At 33.4% G+C, this 21,062-nt stretch overlaps 1 protein-coding gene across 1 annotated transcript; it reads left to right on the forward strand.

Moving 5' to 3' along the window:
* Positions 1 to 1,461: 1,461 nt before the first annotated feature.
* On the forward strand, positions 1,462 to 20,998 carry LOC141664124 (uncharacterized). The gene is made up of 19 exons (XM_074470022.1): positions 1,462 to 1,652; positions 13,231 to 13,447; positions 13,527 to 13,795; positions 14,680 to 15,380; positions 15,500 to 15,575; positions 15,648 to 15,689; positions 15,896 to 15,958; positions 16,212 to 16,261; positions 16,345 to 16,372; positions 16,611 to 16,691; positions 16,801 to 16,911; positions 17,076 to 17,136; positions 17,470 to 17,583; positions 17,689 to 17,810; positions 18,840 to 18,909; positions 19,446 to 19,493; positions 19,942 to 19,982; positions 20,372 to 20,498; positions 20,700 to 20,998. Exons 3-19 carry the CDS (start codon positions 13,568 to 13,570, stop codon positions 20,816 to 20,818), a joined length of 2,082 nt encoding a protein of 693 aa, XP_074326123.1. The 5' UTR covers positions 1,462 to 1,652; positions 13,231 to 13,447; positions 13,527 to 13,567; the 3' UTR covers positions 20,819 to 20,998.
* Positions 20,999 to 21,062: the final 64 nt, after the last annotated feature.

A 21,062-nucleotide genomic window follows, 5' to 3' on the forward strand; every position in this document is an offset into this window, starting at 1 on the left:
AGGGGGAGGGGGAGGGCGAGAGGGGGAGGGGGAGGGAGAACTTGGATGAGAGAGAGAAAGAGAAAAAAAACAGTGAGCTGAGAGAGAGGAAGAAGAAGGAGGAGAAGAAAGTGGGGGGGGGGAGGCAGTATTCATAATAGAGTGCAGGGGCAATTTAGTAAATAGCAAAATCCTTTCTTTTCTTTCTTTTCTTTTCTTTCTATTTTGATTCACAACTAATTAAAATAATGTAATTACTCTCCACTTAATCATAAATAACCAAACTTTCCTTTATATAAAAATAAAAACACAAAAATAACTCTCTTCTTATATTTTATACAAATTATTGCACAAATAGATTATTTATTATGGATCTTTACAAATAACCCCAAATAATATAAATAAACTCCATAAAATCATTTTAAAATCTCAAATCATCAAAATAAATCCAACTAATATTTTTAAAAAGTCCCTTGGACTATTTTAAAGATAATAAAGCAAATCCCGCACCTTGATCACACTTGTATAATTTTATAAAAATGATTAAAGATCAATAAAATCCTTAAAAAAATCATTTAAAATACCACTGAGCACAAATTTGAACACGTATACATCAAATATCATGCAGACACACAGGATCATAAAATATAATTCACATTCGCACTCTTAAACACTTTAATCCTTTTTAATATGTGTCTCGTTCAACTTGACAACCCGACAACATAGTTTAATCCCTTAGCTGACTCATCAAACTGGAACGAGTTACTTTACGTTCTCAGTTACAATTATACAACAATAATATTTAAACCATATAATCATTTAACCTTTTATTTAATCACATAAATCCACATAAATCATAATTATAGCACAAAACTACACTTTATCATTAAATTACATCGTAAAATTCTCAGTCGCTATAGAGACGATATGAGAGGCATCACCTAAACGTATCTGTATTCTCCTTTATTTAAGTAGATTGATATTGATGCCGCACAATTTTAAGCATTTATCAAGGCTCGCGTAAGGGACAATGATAATATTATCCAAATATATATATATATTTACTATATAATATTTAAATTTATGATATGATAACTTAGTAATGAATGGCTTATATCAATCCTCATCTGAATTTTAATTATATATTTTAAGAAAAAATTTAACATTCTTTATTTTATTTGATTAATTTTAAAATGGTCCCAAAATTTTCTTAAAATTTTTTAAATGATCCAAAAAGCTCTTTAATATTATTTTATCAAAATTTTTGAAATGGGCCAATAAAATTTATGCATTGGGCCTTCAGATGCTTAGGTTCGGTTTGTGCGTAGGAAGGTCGTTATTCTAAAAAGTCCACTTATATAGAGTATAAGGTAGAACCTTCTAGGCTAATCTGGATATTATGATAAAAAATCAATCTAATAGATAGGTATAACTATAAGTTGAGAATTTTCTTTGTATATAAGCACAAACAAAAGTTACGCCATTGTTGTATCTATAAATCTCTTTCTGTCAAATTCATCATACATAGATCTTTCTTTCATCGACTTTATCAACATTTCAATCGAGATCTCTCTCTCAAAAATCTTACCCGGTGAATTCGTTTCAGATTGTAGGATTATAGTTTAATCAAGATCGCCTATGTAATCTTGTTGCCGAGATTCAATCTTCATCAGGTTTATTTCTTTGTCTTACTAATAAATGCTAATGAATTTTGATTCAACCACTTAAATCGATATTTTTTTTATCAATTGAGGATAGTTTTTATTAGATCAAGTTTATCATGGCTTTTCTGACAAAAAAAATTACCATGGATTTTTTCACTGTTTATATTAATCTATGCTTCATATCGCTGATTTATTTTTGTGCTTTAGATATCTTTAAATTCATTACGATATTTTTGTTATATGATATTTTCGTGCGGTTTTAAATTTCACATAAATGTCAATATAAATTTCTTGTAATTTTTTTTAACTCTAGCGTAGAATATGATAAATGACTAATAAGAAGAAAATTGTAACACCCCAGTCCCACATCAAGGAGATTTAGGGCTTCTGTTTAGTTTATAAGGTACAGTAATACTACTATGTGCACTAACAAATCATGATCTTTTGGGGTCTGTGGTGGGCTTGTCGTAACCCAAGTTGGCTGCACTCGGGAAAATATGCTTCGGCTTATTTCGGACTCGTAATCGGGACTTGACCCAGTTTTAAAAAAACGCTCAGAATTTGATCAGGGTTGTCACATATGGTATCAGACCCGACTCTCGAAAGCTTTATGCGTCAAGTTGCCGGAGGTGGGGACACGAAGGCTGGTGGTATTATCCCACAATGGCAAGAGGTCCGGAGGTGGGAACACGAAACTAGCCGGTATTATCCCACAATGGCTAGAGAGGCAAAGATCTGGACCTATGGGCTGTCTGTTCGGCCTGACGAGGACGTTAGGAGTTTAAGTGGGGGAGTTTGTAACACCCCAGTCCCACATCGAGGAGATTTGGGGCTTCTGTTTAGTTTATAAGGTACAGTACTACTACTATGTGCACCAACAAATCATGATCTTTTGGTGGTCTGTGGTGGGCTTGTCGTAACCCAAGTTGGCTGCACTCGGGACAGTATACTTCAGCTTATTTCGGACTCGTAATCGGGACTTGACCCGGTTTTCGAAAAACGCTCAGGATTTGACCCGGGTTGTCACAAAAATAACATGCTTAAAGTTTAGGCATGACTTTCATCCTATTTTAGAATCAATTAAATAATTCGTTGGTTTGATTAATTTCACTAAAAAGGTTTAATTATACTACATACATTGAATAGATTTGTTGGTTTTTATAGTTTTATTATTCGAAAAAGGCATGTTGTTAATCCAAAAACAGTTTCAAAACCACAAAATTCTTATTTTTACTTGTTCTTGGTGCTTTTTTATTATATACGATATTTTTGTTATATTATATTAATAATATTGTATAATGAAGAAATTTAGTGTTGATAAATTTATCGAGGATTACTGAAATTGTAGTAGTTGTTAACGATAGTAGACGACATAAGACCTTAGGATTACGGTCTGGTAATTTTGGGGGTGATAGAGATTATATGGAAGATTTATCTACTCTTAAGATTAAATAGGAAATTATATCTTTACGCAAGGATCGTATAGTACCATATAATGTGCATGTATATCCTATTTAGAGGAATCAATCCAGATGTAATTTTGGGAGAGCAAATAACCTAGATAGTCTAGGTTTCCTTCCACAAAAAGTCTATGGGATCGGGGCCACCCATTCTAGTGGAATCATCATAGGATTTTGGAGCCCACCTATTTTTAGTGAGTGTGGCGATCAAATCATAGATACGAGAACGTCAGGGTCAACGTCCATCTTAAACTACTTGTAGAAATATAGGTTTCAGGAGGCTAGCTTTGAGATTACTAGGGTGATACCCTTTGACCTCCCTAGAAAGGAAATATTTTCTAGCCTAGGTAGGGCTTAGTCATCTTTCATAACTGCAATAGTAGATGTACATCGATGATTTAAGGCATGACCCATGATTTCCAGTGTTCTCCTAATAGTTATTTAAGAAAGTCCCCCCCCCCAACTCCTATGTCCAAAAGGGTGAGGCCCCTTAGGGGGAGATGCATTCCTCATGTGATAAATTGATTCCATATTGGGTGGCCCATATATTTTCCTTCCTTGTTAAATAAAGTGGCTCCCTATTGTGTTTTGGACGACGTCCTATAATTAAAGGGTAGTGTATCCATTGAATGTGGATTGGTCCCATCAGATGTATCCTCCTAATTTTTCTTTTCTTTATATGGGTTGGGTCATCTTCTTTCTTCTCATGAGGGTGATGCCTCCATATAGTGTAAGGCTTGTCTGAGGTGGAGACATGTATCAATTGTTCTATTCCTTAAAATAGAGTTACATTCTTATCAGACAATATGAGGGCGTCGACCTCTAAGGAATGGAAAATACCTTCTGTGAATATAGAATGGGAATATTAAAATTATCTTTCATTCTTGTTCATGTTGTATGGATTAGGTTGTTTTTCCGGTCCAAAGTGTGTGATGCAATATGATTCGGATGATGCCAATTTTTTGCTATAACAACTACATCTAGTTTCTTGCAAGAGGTATTTGTAGAAGGAATTTACTTTTCGATTATTTTATTTTCTACCTCTTTATGTATCGCCTGCTTATTCTCATCCCTTATACTAAATTAATTTATGCATGTTTCTTCTTTTGCCTTAAAAGGGAGACGTCATACAAGCACGAGCTACTGATGTTCATAGACTTTCGGTGTTAGGTGAGGCCCTTTAAAATGGGTGACATCTTTTCTTAGTGCATAGGCATGGGTCATGACCTTCACTCTTCAATACAATTCTAAAGAATTCTCATGTGTTGCGATAAAAATAGGCAAGGCCTCTTAAGAGAGCAACACCAGTAAAGATGTGGAACTGTCATCTTACTCCTCTATCTTAGTCATCATTTTGGCAGACACTAATTAGAGAGCCCTTAATGAGTGACGCATGTAATGACATGAGGTTAGGCCTTACCATCAAACGATCTCATTCGGTGTTAATAGCATTCTCGGTCTTAAAGGACGACATTGATGCCACTAAAGGGTAACGTTGTTGGAGAAATGGTCTTGTTAACAATTCTTCTAAGGATAAGTACTTGATTGAGTTTGAAAATTTGGAACAAGATGGAGACACCATTTATAATGGGAGTCTTCATTGAAAAGTGGTTGACATATTTTGTATATTAGATTGTTTTATCTTTTTCTATTAGTAATTTTCATGAGACTAGTCCATTTTTGAATAGAAACTGATGTGGATCTCTCCACAAAGAAAGGAAAAATAAGAAGAAAATGGATAAGAGAAGAAAACGATATTTCAAAAAAACACGATCAATCCGAAAACGTGAACTTTGAATCTCAAATTGCTTAGATCAATCCAGAAAATAAGTAATTTGAAATCTAACCTTCAAAACAATCCAGTAATTGAAGTTTAGAGAAAAGAAAAACTACTCATAGTTAATCTCAAAATACAAGTTTTATATCATCCATTGTCTCTCTTAAAAGATTACATGAGAGGGGTATTTATAGGCTTAGACAATAACCCAAACCCAATAGGATTCCAAGAGAAATTCAATATTATCTTGAATTTATCCAATATCTGAATCCTTCCAGGAAACAAATTTAAAACCAAACCTGAATAGAAAAAAGACAAAAACCAAATCCAAATAGGAAAATAAAATCCTAAGTGCTTAAAACAAGAAAAACCATTTCAAGTGAAAGGTAAAAACTTGCAAGAAAAATTCGAATTAATAATTATATAATAATCAGCTACTTGTCCAACTTCATGCACCGCTCCTTTATTCCTTGTTGTCCAAGTAAGCTTCATAACCCATCTTTGCATCCTCTCCAATTGAGCATCACCACAAGTACACATAACCAAATCCAAATTAACATATTCATTCCTTGATCCTCATCATTCTCCTCTCCTTTGAAGAAAACTCGCCCTCGAGTTCTAAAGTATTTAAGAATAAGCACACAACGAGGTGATTTCTCGTAGAACTTGAAAGCTTTAAATTTCAATTCCATCAGCAATATCTTTGGAAGTAAACTCGAAAGAATAAGATAGTTTGATGAGATAGGTGCATTCAACAAGTTCTCTACCCCCAGAAAATCATTATGTTCCACTAGGATGATGTTGTTTTCCTTGTACACAACCTCTTTAGTTTCGAACTTCTCCTTTAGTATCTCTTTTCCTTCAACAATGTCGTCACACACAAATTTAGGAGATGCATCTATCTGATTTTTTTCAACAACCAAATTCTCAACAAGTGACTTTCTTTCTTCATGCTTCTCTATCATAGCTTCTTTTGTAACCGGTTCATCCTTGATATAGTCGCCACATGTAATATCTGGTAATCAACAACAAGATCCGCAACATTCTTCACACTGACAAAGTCTTCTTCTTTAGTTTCTTCTGAAAGAGTAAACTCGTGAAGGGAAGACTTCCATTTCTCGTCTTTTTGAAAAGATTCAAATTCCAATGCAAGATTGCATACATCATTAAACGAGATATATGGACTTGATTTAACCTTTCGATAAATAGGCAAATTCAATCCACAAATAAATCTTTCAATTTTCATTGTTTCCGTCTCCTCCGAGTCACAAATAAGACGCAATCTATAAAATTCAGAAGTATACTCAGAAACACTCATAGTACCTTGAGAGTTGGATGTCATCTTCATTATACATTCAAATTTATAATGCAAAGGAATATATTTTGCAAGAAGTTTCTTCTTCAGAGATGTCCAAGTCATAATCTTTTCTTTTCCAGATCTAACTCTTTTTGTGTTTAGATTATGAAACCACAAGCCTGCTTTCTTTGTAAGTTTAAGCATTGCAATCTTGAATATTCTCATCTCAGTCCAACCTGTATAAGCAGAAATCTTGTCGACTTATGTAATCCATTCAACAAAATCATCTATGTTACCCAAACCTGTAAAATAACCAAGCTCTATACCAGGATCATAGACTTCATCGCTATCTTTCACCTTAACTAAATTTTTATAAAATTCATCAAACCTCGATTCCGTTAAATTAGCAAGCTTTTGAATACGTTTATCAATCTCATCCAATTTTTAGATCAATCCAGAAACTAAGTAATTTGAAATCTAACCTTCAAAATAATCTAGTAATTGAAGTTTAGAGAAAAGAAAAACTACTCATAGTTAATCTCAAAACACAAGTTTTATATCATCCATTGTCTCTCTTAAAAGATTACATGAGAGGGGTATTTATAGGCTTAGACAATAACCCAAACCCAATAAGATTCCAAGAGAAATTCAATATCAGCTTGAATTTATCCAATATTTGAATCCTTCCAGGAAACAAATTTAAAAACCAAACCTGAATAGAAAAAAGACAAAAACCAAATCCAAATAGGAAAATAAAATCCTAAGTGCTTAAAATAAGAAAAACCCTTTCAAGTGAAAGGTAAAAACTTGCAAGCAAAATTAGAATTAATAATTATATAATAATCAGCTACTTGTCCAACTTCATGCACCGCTCTTTTATTCCTTGTTGTCCAAGTAAGCTTCATACTCCATCTTTGCATCCTCTCCAATTGAGCATTACCACAAGTACACATAACCAAATCCAAATTAACATATTCATTCCTTGATCCTCATCAGGAACACCTATGGTTGAGGTCTTAGTGGGCGAGGGCACTTAAAGAGGGAGATAACTTACATAGACTGTGAGACTTTACTAGTGGCAAAAGTTGTTAATAAGTGAGAGTTTCCTCTTTAATTCCTCGTTACAATCTTTCGATATCAATCCTGACAAAAGGAGAGGCCTCAGAGAGGATGTTCATTGATAATATCTTCAATTTGACAATGTTGTTGATATGATGATAGGTAAAATAGTTCTACAATCAATCAAACAAATTTGCCAAAAATTAGTTTAGGCAAAACTAAAAATGAAATAATTGTATAAAATTTGAAGTACTATTAAAACATATTTGATTAATCCTTAATCACATATCTCATTAAGGACGATTTATGCTTTCTTTCATCCAATTAATCATAAATGTAATTAGGAAAGATGACAAGATCCAACATGTTTATGGGAGTAAACAAATTATAGATTATAGGCAAGCAAAACAAGGCGAACCTTATTGTTCATTAAAGTAATGTCAAATCTTAGTAAAGAATTCTAGTTCCACGATAATTATTAGCAATAGTTCACAAAAGTCGCTTGGTACATAAATCCTTGAATAACTATTTCATACTAATGGAAAAATATTCGTAGCAGTTCGAAGGTGTACAAATTAGTGGACAGCATACGTTCAGGTTTAGAATATTTTTTTACCTTATATTGGAAAAAAATTATTATACAAAATCAATACTTTGACCAACTAACTTTTGCTAGATATTAGAAAAATGACTTAAATAAATATTTTACACATTATGATTTTGATGAACCCTCATAAGTTGACAAACAACTATTATCTTGAAGTATTGCAAATAATCTAAATTTAATTGCTTATTTTTGTTAATTTACGTCGGTCAAAGTTTTAATTTTGGATAGTATTTTTTTTAATAAAAAGTAAAAACTATTGTAAACCTGAACGTGGATCATCCTCTAATTTGTACACCCTTGAAATTCTTTAAATATTTCTCCATTAATATGAAATAGTTGTTCAAGAATTTACATACCAAGATACTTTTATGGACCATTACTAAAAATTGTTGTGAAACTAAAAATTCTTCACCAAGCCTTGAATTACTCCGATCAACAATAAGGTCCGTCTGTTTCGAATTTCTATAATCCTTAGTTTGTTTACTCCCATAAAGATATCCGATCTTTCCATCTTCCTTGATGAAATTTTTGATAATTTTGATGAAAGAAAGGATAAATCATCCTTGATGAGATTTATGATTAATCAGGTGATAGGAAGGATTAATTACATATTCTCTAATAGTACTTTGAATTTTATAGGAATGTTCCATTTTTAGTATCTTCAAATCCTCGTTGCAATATTCTGATATCAAACTTGAAAAAAGGCGAGGCCTCTTGAGTAGAAGAAAAGGATGTTGACTGATAGTATCTTCAATTTGGAAACGTTGTTGATAGGACGATGGGTCAAATGAGTTCTATAATTAATCAAAGAAATTGGCCAAAAATTAACCTAGGCAGGAGTATAAATGAAATAATTTTAATTACTATTAGAGTATATTTGATTGATCCTTCTTATCACCAGATTAATCACATATCTCATTAAAGATGATTTATCATTTCCTCACCCAATTAATCACATATCTGATCAAGGAAGATAAAAATATCATCTATCATTATGAAACCCCACAAACTAGAGATTACATGTAAACAAAATAAGATGAACTTTTCTTGTTGACCAAAGTAATTTCAAGGCATAGTAAAGAATTCTAGGTCCACAAGAAATATTAGCAATGGTTCAAAAAAGTAGCTTAGTACATAAACCCTTGAACAACTATATATATCATACCAATTTAAAATACTTGTAACAGTTAGAGGGTGTAACAAACTAGAGGACAACCCACGTTCAGGTTTAGAATATTGTTTACCTTTTATGGAAATTAAAAATTATTATACAAAATAAAACTCTGGCCAATTAATTTTGTTGGATATTAGAAAATTGACTTATATAAAGAATAGTGGGTCATATCTTTATTTGAGCCATTTTTTAGTATCTAACAAACGTTAGGTGGTCAAAGTTTTGAAAATTGTATATTAATATTTATTTATTAATAAAAAAAATTAAAACTTGAATGTAGGTCCTCCCCCAGTTTGTACACCCTTGAACTTCTATAAATATTTCTCCATTAATATGAAATAGTTGTTCAAGGTTTTATATGTACCAAGTTGTTTTTGTGAACCATTGCTAAGAAGTCTTATGAAACTTGAATTCTTTACTAATCATTGAAATTACTTTGATCAACAATAAATTTCATTTTGTTTTGCATGTCTTTAATCTCTAGTTTGTTCACTCTTACAAAGAAGTGTGGTCTTTCCATCTTCCTTGACGATATCTGTGATTATTTGGGTCAAGTAAATGATAAATCATCTTTGATAAGATCAGTGATTAATATTGTGATAGGAAGGATTAATTACATGTTCTTTAATAGTTTTTCAAATTTTATATAAATGTTTCATTTTTGGTTATGGCTAAGCAAATTTTGGCCATTTTATGAATCCCTTGAATTGAATTATGCATAGTTTCTTCAATTTGAAAAAGCTGTTGATAGACGATGTGTGAAATGATTTATTTCTTGTACACAATATATATTGTTATCTTTGATATATAACTTATATATATATATGCAACTACTCAAATGAGAACCTCATTAAAGTGAGTTGAGATCTATTTCAACCAAACATCTTTTAAAATTGTTCTTAATCTAAAATATACATTTTAATCTAATCTTCTATCACAACCTTCTTCCTCCGACCTCCACCTACCACTGGCGTCGCCGTTACCAGCACCAAACTCCGGCCACCATTACCACCAACAAACTTAATCCACACCCACCAACCCCTAACCCTCACTCCACAAATTTTAATAACTCTCTCTCTCTCTCTCTCTCTCACACACACACACAGACATCTTATGTTTTTCTTCCCATGTTGCCTACGAAGATCCTTCACAATCAGACTTCGGCGAGCATCAAATCTATAATTTGTCGAGGTTATGCATTTACATTTTAAAATCATGTAAGTGATAAATTTTCTTAAAACTATAAGGATTTTTTTTGACATTTTTTCTAATTTATGTTAAGTATTTGATAATTTCGAGTTGTATTCAGTGATTATATCTATAATGATCGTCTAGTAGATAGTGGGGATTATGGCGGTGGTGGTGGTGACACGGGTAAGGGTGGTTATTAGTGGTGGCAGTGGAATGGGTATAAAGATTTCTATTTAACTGTAATGAGTTTATTTAAATGTGCTGATTTTGGGATGATGTTGGGTGATTTGTAAGTGGTGGTAATAGGGGGTGGTTGAATATGGTGTCCGGGTTGGTGTTGTGGTAATGTTTTCGATTTAATTTTGATAATATTTGTTTAATGTCGATGATTTTTATTCCATAATGATAATTTATGTATGATGTTGGTGATTTACTAGTGGTGAGTGACAGAGGTCGAAGGTGGTGAATGAAGTAGAAAGAAAATGATATTTGAAGATGAAAAGAGTAATAATATTAATGGATGGTGGGAGATGAATATGTAAAATATGTCAAATTATATGTTTCCACTACATTTTCCATATAGGGAAAGTCTTACAAAGGTTTTGTTTGATATTGCTGTTGCAGACAGCAACAGCAGCTTTTCGCTGAAAAGCAGTTGAAAAACTGTTTGGTAAAATTTAAAAGCTGCTTTTCGGAAAAGTGCTTTTAGCCTAAAAGCTACTGTTAGGAAAAACAAGTCACCCAATGCTTTTGTAAAAAGCTGCTTTTGAGCTGTTGTGGAAAGTAGATGCTGATTTCACTATCAAACATTACCAAAAGCATCATTATTTTTAATTTTTTGCATCAAAACATATACGTATCAAAAAAATTACCAAACAGTCATCTGATTTTTACAACAGCACTTTTTTCAGCAGCACTTTTCCTAACAGCACAGCAATTTTTAACAGCAATCCCAAACAGAGCCAAAGTTAGGCTCTTAAGATCATACTAATTTAACCATAGTTCATAGACAACCCTTTAATATAGAACTTCAAATTTTACTCTCAAATATGTACTTACCTTGTAATTAGGATCATAAGTACTAGGAACCAATTCCAACGTACTCTTAAAGGTTTTAGGTTGATGATCAAGAGACAGGAACATAGGATAATTGTTAGAGCATATAGGAGTCTAAATAAATAGTAATGACCATAGTTCATAGACAACCCTTTAATATAGAACTTCAAATTTTACTCTCAAATATGTACTTACCTTGTAATTAGGATCATAAGTACTAGGAACCAATTCCAACGTACTCTTAAAGGTTTTAGGTTGATGATCAAGAGACAGGAACATAGGATAATTGTTAGAGCATATAGGAGTCTAAATAAATAGTAATGACCATAGTCATGAATTCATTAACTAGGAATAATAATCATAAGAATGCAAGGTCTAAAGGTACCAACACTAACTTCCACATAACTAGAATTTTTCCAGAAGAAGCATTGTTTTGAATAATAATTGGTCATTTGAATGCTACAGGCCTACCTATACAACTAAATCACATAAACCTTTAACAGACCAATATCTAAATGGAATAGTAGAGATTTCTATCTGGACTTTCTAAATGATATATTAGAAATTTTTATTTGGACCTTCTCTTTGTTAAGAGTATAAACAGTGTTAAAATATTTTAACCAATTTTGTGCACATAAATTATTTAACCATCAATCTATAGTAGACTAAGATATGTGGCCTTAAAATAGGTTGAGGTATCAAACTTTAGAAGTAAACTACCCACTTAATTTAGATAATAAACATTTGAAAGACTCGTATTATGATATTTCTCTACAATAGTTTTCTCGTTTTCACTAATATTTATAACCACATTATCATCAAAATAACTTTAAAATAATTTGTCAATCAACCAAAGCATTTTTAAAAAAAATAATTGGAGGTTTCACAAGTACAATACCATTTGTTTAATTACATTCTCTCCATGATAAATAAATGATTCAGTAGCTTAAATGTATTTTTCAGTCCTCTAATATTCAGAATTAATGAAAACATTTTTAATAGAAAAAAGTGAGAATAAACCTTGCGCGCTTCTATAATTTTTGATTATGGTAAGTAATATTTAGCATATGGACTCTGTGCATATCTAAGAATTAACTAGCATAAAAACCCGTGCGGGGGACGGGCCATTTACTAGTAATATTTCGGAATACAATGTACGTAATTTTTGAAATTTCAACTTGCACATGTTTTGTTAGAAATAAAGTACATGGCCCCTAATAAGTTAGTTAAAGCGTGCAAATATATCATTGAAAGCAGTTTATACTTAATGATCGTTTAGACTGTTGAGTGATGGTATGTCGTGTCATATTTATAATTTTTTTGCAGACTTTGATGATTCATATGACTGAAAATATTTTGGATGAACTTGATCTTCGAGTTAAAAATTTGATGTTCATTGTAATTTGTATAGAACTGATATCTATGGTTGTAAGGTGATTGAATCTTGTTGTATATAAAAACGACAATGTCTCGGTCTAATTTCAGCATTCTAATGTTAAAATGTCAGTACCATGTTGTTAAATTCATTGTGATGACGTGTAGTTTGCAAATTCATTGTGTATATCTCATCGTGTATTTGTACTTGTACTGTTGTTGTGTTAATGTAACTTGTGGGTATCTATTACAAAATTTTATGATGTGATTACTGTGAGAACTTGTAGTAGTTAGGCCTTCAAAACCTTTTCTTTTTGTAATTCATATAAGATTTTTCAATATCAGTTCTTTTATGTAAAAATGATCTAGATAGCACACAAAAATATAAAAGGCCAAAATAATGGCCCTTTACGACACTCTAAAATGATAGATCTTATTATTTTTTTAGTTCATGACAGAAATACAGTAATTGTACACGGGTTAACATGCAATCAAAATATCGTGTCACAGGGTTAACATGCAATTAGAGTATTGTGCCATAAACTTTTAAATACTAAAATAATAATTAATTAACAGAAAGTTGTATGTACAGGGGGATTATGTATAATAGCACGTGAGTGGACCCCACCTATTATATAAATATATATGTATGTAGTCTGGGAGCACATCTCAGAGTTAGGAAGCATCGAGTAAACTCAAGAATTTCTATAATCACATTGTTTTTGGAAGGGGAAGACTGACTCGAATATAAATTGTGAATTCGCATAAGCTTTACCTCACTGCGTATTGATAGATCCATCATTCCACAGGTTAGTTATTATGCATTTGATTTGATTTCTGATGTTAATATTAAATTCTATAACTCTGGTACTGAAATGTTGCATGCAGAGAATTAATTGACATCAGATCCACCGTAATTTTATTTGGAAATGACGTCACCAATGCATCGCCATGCACGTTCCAACTCCGGCATTTCAAGAAAGCCCAACACGAAAGCGGCGGCGCAGCGGCTGGCTCAGGTGATGTCTAGTCAGTCAGGTGGTGGTGATGAAAGTGATGAAGAGGATGATCTTGATCTGTTAGATTATAACCCCAGCAATGCTTCTACCATCGGCCTTGGTGTTGGAGGGCGCGCAGCTCGACCTCGTTCACCTATGGTATTGTAATCACTCCTTGTCCATTCGTGTCGATTATTATGGCAATATTTGTGATCAGTGGCGGAACCATTTAAAAAGATTCGAGTGATGAAATATTTAATATGATAACTCCTGTGTGCGGGGTTGTGCGGGGCTGCTCCTCCAACGTCGCGCATGGATCCTCTTTGCGGTTACGGTGTAGTTGTTTTAGGGTTTCTGGCGCATCCGGTGTGAGGGTAAGAACTCGTTTTTGGGGAGACGAAGATAGATAGAAATGCAGGATGGCTGTGTGTAGCAAAACAACACCGGAACCGGAAGGGGGTTTGGGTCCCACACAGGAGTTATCATAATAATTATTTATTTTACTAATTTTTGAGAATCAGCCCGGGCTTAAAACGAATTTTTAATAATTTTTATGGCGGACATGAGCCTAAAAATTAGAAAATCGTTCATTTTTTGCTTAGCTAGGGCTTCAGCCTTGGTTAGCCCGAGTATAGTCTCATCCCTGTTTTTGCTCGGTTTTTTTAAAGAAATGAAATGAATGAAAATGGAATATGCATGGAGTGGAAAATGAAAGAAAATTTGTTCACCGATACTGATATCAAGTCATTCTGTCTCAGTTTCTTTCTTCCAATCAAACAGTGTATTACATTCTCTCGCTCTCTATATGGTGCTTTTAGAAGTAAGGAATGTGTACATTTTACCTTTCGCCTTTTACGTGGTGCTCTTAAAGGCGAGATGGTGTACACCATACCGTGCACATTTTGACTCTTTCGTGCAATGTACTTGTTCTGTCACTCTTTGCGATTTGTAGCTAAGTGAATTGTGCATGGTTGTGGCTGCAGTATAGCTATCTAAAAATTTTGTTTAGTTTTTGTGTAATTTTATAACCTTGTTGCTGTTAGGCAATTCGTGCATCTACATCAGAACATACTTCACCTATGCGATCATTAGCAGGCAGCCGGAGACCTGTCAATCATGGAGATCAACAATCTCTATCAGCTCGTCCATTAGTAGGAAACCGTACACCACCACCTCTCAATGTTCCTGAACAACATTCTTCATCCTTGGAAAACATTCGAACTTCTAGGCCTGTCAATAAAGTTGACCAACAGACTCCTTCACCTCGTTCATTAAGGGTCCAAGTACCTCAAGTTTTTAGCTCTGATAAACGACAACGTTCAGGCAGCATAGAAATACATGAGTCTGTTGATGACTGGGACGAGGAAGTTTCCCCCCTGGCAATCAGCCAAGTGCCTCAAGCTTTTAAGAAACAAGCTTCATCTGTTCGTCCATATTCACCTTTAAGATCATCTCGCGCTCATTCCTGGGATCACTCTCAATTAAATCGTACTTTATTATCTTCTCGGTCAAGTCAAGCACCTTCAGGGGAACAAGATCAACCTCTCTCTCCTCGTTCTGGATCAGGTGTACGAGCATCTGCTTCTTTGGAGCAACCCTTATCTGCTCGTTCTACATTATCTATCCGTCCCACTTCAGGAGTTAAGACTGCTCATATTATACCCTCAAGTGTATCGGTATCACTTGGACCAACACATTCTGGGATACCTGCAGAGAATCAGTCTGAATCGAGAAAAGTTAAAAGGTACGCTTGCAATGAGGAGATTCACATATTATCATCAATCACTTTCACATCTTTTTATATGTACTTCTAGAATAAACTATTACTTCAAACTTTTCAAGGTCTTATTTGTTGATAAGCAGGTTTTCTGTGGATTTGGGTAGCTTGAACTATACAGAATCTGGTAACCAGCGTCCTGCTTCTGTTTTACAAGATGAGGTAAAGAAAACTTTCAAGATGATAACATATTTTTTAAGAACTTACCGTTAATGAGAAGTGAATTTGTTGCAGCTCGACAACCTACAAGAAGAAAATGAAATGTTACTTCAAAAGGTGATTACCAAGAATTTTCTTTTTTTTACATATATAATAAGGTGGATTTAACGTTAAACTTTCACGTTTAGAGTTCTAGTTTCAGCATTTTAAGTAGTCTATGTGGTGGATCTGGATAACAGTATAAATTCCTGAGATAGGCAAATAGTTAAGTACACATTTTTTAATATGCATATTTTGCTCATGTTGTAAAATCTGCTTTTCAGCTTCGTTCTGCAGAAGAGAGGATTGAGGAATCAGAAGTCAGAGCCAGGCAGCTTGAGAAACAGGCAAGTGTATATTTTTTTTGGTGGATTATCTATTAAAGATTTGTCTGAAGTGTAAATTTCATGTAGTAAAAGGTGTTGCATTATGCTAAGTTTGAGGATAATTCTAGCAATTTGGCGGTCTTTGGAGAACTTTCTGGTTACTGAATAACGATTGTTGTGATTTCAATTCCCCGATTTCACATATATTTTCTATGCTGTACTAGTATTCCGGTTATCAGCCCAACCGTCTAAAATTCAGTATTGAAATTCATAGGTTGTGGGTCTAGGAGAAGGTGTATCCATGGAAGCACGCCTTTTGAGCAGGCAAATATTAAGATTTTTTATTTTTTGTATATGTTATGATGTTGTTCTTGAAGAATTGCTTCTGAGAATCATTTTGCTTGCAGGAAAGAAGCAGCTCTGCAACAAAGGGAGGTCTGTATTAAGCTTGTGAATATATAGATATTATATGCATGCTGTATCTTTTGAAGCACAATCTTAATATTGTAATTTTATACATTGTGGCAGTCTACTTCCATTAAGCTTTAGACTATGCAAATTTAAAATTTTTCTGTAATGTCATTGACGATTTATATTTATTTGCTAGATCTTATCTTTATCTTAGCCAAGTATAAGTAGTTCAAAATTTATCAGAAGAATATTTATATTTCAGGATGCTCTTAAAGGTGTACAACAAACTTATGGCACAGAAGGTACCGGTAATGAAGTTGAGTTGCTTCGTATAGAAGCTGAGGTATGCCAACGTTCATGTCCTATCATTTGATTACTATTTCCCATTACTCCAATATCTAAGTCATGAGGAGTACAATTTAGTCTAATTCAATCTTTTGTGTGCTCAAAAGAGTGCTAAGGAGGCAGCAATATCTGCATTTGAACAACTTGAATCTGTTGCATACGAAGTTAATTCACTTAGAACAGTGACACAGAGAAGTATACTAACTCAAGAAGAGATGGTATGTGTGCGGGTCAATATGGTTGTAGTATATATAAGTTTCTCTAAACGTATGCTAATATATTGTTGTTACAGTTACTTCTTTTTCCTTCCGCAAGCAATTCTACATATTTACTTATATCTGTTATACTGACATTATTCTGGAAATATATTGCATAATTTTAGGAAGAGGTTGTTCTGAAGAGGTGCTGGCTAGCTCGCTATTGGAGTTTATGCTCTAAACTTGGTAAACTCTATACAATCATATTTGTAATTAGATGCCTTATTTTTTTCTAAACGTGTTTTATATTGCACAGGACCCGTGTTCCATATCAGACAGAATTAAATCAATTTTAGCCAGACATCCTTTTAATATTAAGACAAATTAAATCTGTTATGCTTTACCTCAAAACTGGAGCAGAACGTACTATATTTAGTTAATGATCTCTTACTGGACTGTAATCCACTTTCACGGTAACATAATCATATAAATCAAATTGTAGTCAACAGATATTTAGTAATATGGGCTCAAGATTGTCGCAGGAGGACTTCTGATGATGTATATTGAAATGTCTCGCAGGTCTTCATTCAGAGATAGCTGCAGCGAGATATGAATACTGGTCATCGCTTGCCCCTCTTCCAGATGAAGTTGTAATAGCTGCTGGACAGATGGCGAAAGATGAAGATTCACTAGGTTTACTGCATTGACAATCATCTGTGATTACTCTACGCTGTTTTGAATCCAAATGCAGGTTCTTCTGTTCCTTTATTTCACTTGATATACATTAACACTTTGCAGAGAACAATGATTTAAACGAAAGAGGAAAAATTCCACAAGACGTGAATGACTTTTTGGGTGACACAAATATTGAGAACATGCTGTCAGTGGAGAAAGGTCTTCGGGAACTGAATTCCCTCAAGGTGTTTGTAATATTTTCAGTTTTTAACGTTTAGATTTGGATTGCTTTAAACTGCAATGAGCTAAATAAGAGTGAGTTTTACAGGGATAAAATAGTAAGTAAAGCTGGTGTCAATTGTTAAATATCATGATTTGCCATTTTTTATACTTTGTCAGTAGTGTGTTATGTTAAATGAACGACTTTAATACTCTAGGACTCTTTTAGCTATTAAAAATTTTAACCTATTATTTATACGAAAAACCCTAGGTTAATGATAATGCAGAATCCCTTAGTCCTGGTAAAGCTAAACTGTAAAAGGAACATACATGTTTTATCCATGCTTTCTTTTGCAGTGTTAAAACCAGAAGATCCATCGTTTAAAGACTTAGGTAAACGAGTTACTTGTTCTGGAGCTCTTCGGTATTTAATTAAGCTGAGTTTACTTTCTTAAATATATTGCAACCTTTCACCGAGAATTCAGTTGAGTGATACAAAAATTAAGCTAGCCAAGTGGCCACATATATGCCTTCACGTTTTTAAAAAGTTACGTAAGAATTATCCCTCATATAAGCTTACTTGTAAAATAATAACATTTCTGTTCCATAACAGGAGAGACGATTTTTGGACTCAAAAGTGTCTGCAGAAATTTTAGTAACTTGACTAATTAAAAGATGCTATTAAAACTTTAGTACAGAAGTAACACTTATTATAACCAAATAGGGCAAGTAATTGGAACTCCCCAAAAGGGAAAGAGAGCTTTAGGGGTGTGAGGGAGCAATATAAATTCAATTGAAGTCTTTGGAATTAACGACTGTCAGTGAACTTTCTTCCTTGTTTCTGCATTCCTCTATGAATTTGAAGAAAGTTAATTCAGTATTAAAGCATAATTAGCTTTGATAGAGTAGCCGGGTGATGCTGGCTTAACATTTATAACAAAAATGAATATTCTTCCTGTTGTGACCTATTAACTTGCCGAGTCTGCTGTTCATTTCATCCTTGTCTGAAGAAGATACTAACTTCTCCCCCACCCCCCTCTCCTGAAATACAAAAGATAGAGAATACTCTAGCAATTGCGTTGGCTCAGCAAAGACCTCGAGATCCACAGGAATCATGTTTAAAAGGTATGCAGAAAATTCTGTTTATTAGCGAAAAATGTCTTCAAGCACTTTTTAATCTCTTTGAATTAGTCAATTTTACATCTGCAACTTTACTTCAAGCTAATCTTCCCTACACCATGTATTCTAATTAATACTAGAAATGTTTTTTGATCCAACTTATATGCATCTCGACTAACTGAAAGCTATCGATATGATGTTAATTCAGTACATATGAAAAAATGGGGACTAATGCATATCAAATAAAATGGATAAACTCTTGTACTAGTTTAGCTAACTGAAAAACAAATTCATGCTCATTTTTCTTTCTGTGAGACGAAATAGAGAATTCCTGAAAAACTTGTTACCTTGATATGTAGTACAAAATTTTTTACAAGCAACAAGAACTGGTCCTATTATATTATTCTAATTTATGCTACTACATATATCACGACTATAAGTAATTTGACATCCTAACTAACAGTAGTAGTGCAAATTAAAAATGCAGGATAGTTGTACTGGTTCATGTTTCTGCTTTAAAGTTCTGTTTTCTTTTGTTTTAGCTGAAGTTGAGCTACCGGAAGAAGGCAAGAATTTCATGGAAACAATAAGTAAGCTGATTTTATATTTGTAAATGAGAAATGTTTTTCTGAAACAAATTAAGTCTCTCCTGTCTGTCAGAATTGGCAACATACATATCAAAGTCATCTAATTAATTATTAAGGTATCATTGAATCTTAATGACATTATTGTTGTGGAAGTAGATGGCTAAATCCAAGAGTTGTAGGGAAAGATTTTAGCACATAATAGAAGGAAATTATTATGCATCCGCTTGTTATTATGGATGGGAGGGGCTGACAGGTCTACTGTCAAAAATGCGATCAACATATTATTATGCATCCATTTTTTCATATCATAATAGATTACACATTTTATATTGGTACATGAGTTCTCTCTGGATTGATAGGTGTGTGAGTCTTTGAATTTCAGAATTTGACCATACCAGTCATTATATGTGCTAGAATTTCTGAAACAAATTAAGTCTCTCCTGTCTGTCAGAACTGGGCGAGGAAGAGCTGAATGATGTGCATTTTAAGCAGGTATTCCTAACTGGTAACTTTAATGTCTCACTATCTGTAGCTTGAAAAATATTTGAATGAATAAAGCTACTTGAGCTTAAAGGCTAAATGGCGATTTGGATGTTTACATAGGGAGTGTAAATAAATATATATTTTTAAAACTCAAACTTTGATCAATTGAATTGTTCAAACCCTAAACACCTTTATTAAATCATTTTTCCTCCATGTATTTAGGGATGATTTTAGTTTCTAACTAATTTGACACTTCTATATTTTACTACTAAGCCGGAACATTGACAGTTTAGTGGTCGGCAGGTGATCATTAAGCAAATACGTCTTCTCATGCTAAATACGTTTGTAAAGCGAAGTATTTTGTTCCATGTCAGATATTTGATTATCAGATTATGCAGGCTTGGCTTACTTATTTCTGGAGAAGAGCAAAAAATCATGGGTTAGAACCGGACATTGCAGACGAGCGCCTGGAATACTGGATCAACCAAGACACAGAGGAGCCAACCTCACAAGATGCAGTTGAAGGTACTGTCCTTTTCGCGTCTTTGCATACTCATTGGTGAAAGCATCTTCTGCAGTACATGTTGCTAATTTATTTTCTTTTTAAGATACTAAAAAAATCTTTCAACTGCAGAAAAAAAAAGGTAAATATCAAGTTTAAAAAAGATCACATTATGTTATCAAGCAATTGCATATCTTCCTGCTAACGTATTGGTTCCATTACAGTTGAACGTGGTCTTATGGAGTTACGGAAGTTAGGGATTGAAACTCAGCTATGGGAAGAATCTCGGAAAATAGTTGACCCAGAACCTCAGATGAAATTGCAGATGGACTCGAGTTTTTGAGAATCAAAAAAACCATTTCCTCTTTTTTCTCAGTGTAAACAAGTGAAACAGTTCTTGCATTCTTGAGTGTATCTGCAATGTTTTTCGACAACTCAGACGCTGAAAAGGTTTGTGCCTTGTCATTCTTTCCGGTAGCCAATTGTTCATTAATCTTGTTAAATTCAACTACAGACACTAGAGATTTGAACAATTTGTTAATCTAAAGTGTTTTTTTAAGTTTCGTGAACACAAACTTACATGTCAG

Source organism: Apium graveolens, chromosome 6, assembly GCF_009905375.1.
Source record: "Apium graveolens cultivar Ventura chromosome 6, ASM990537v1, whole genome shotgun sequence".
Taxonomy (NCBI): domain Eukaryota; kingdom Viridiplantae; phylum Streptophyta; class Magnoliopsida; order Apiales; family Apiaceae; genus Apium; species Apium graveolens.

Bases quoted from the DNA above. Each gene is read 5' to 3' on its own strand.
- LOC141664124 (XM_074470022.1), top strand. From the start codon at position 13,568: ATGACGTCACCAATGCATCGCCATGCACGTTCCAACTCCGGCATTTCA. The intron at 15,576-15,647 runs GTAAAGAAAACT...AATTTGTTGCAG, and splicing joins CTTCTGTTTTACAAGATGAG to CTCGACAACCTACAAGAAGA. The intron at 20,499-20,699 runs GTACTGTCCTTT...GTTCCATTACAG, and splicing joins CTCACAAGATGCAGTTGAAG to TTGAACGTGGTCTTATGGAG.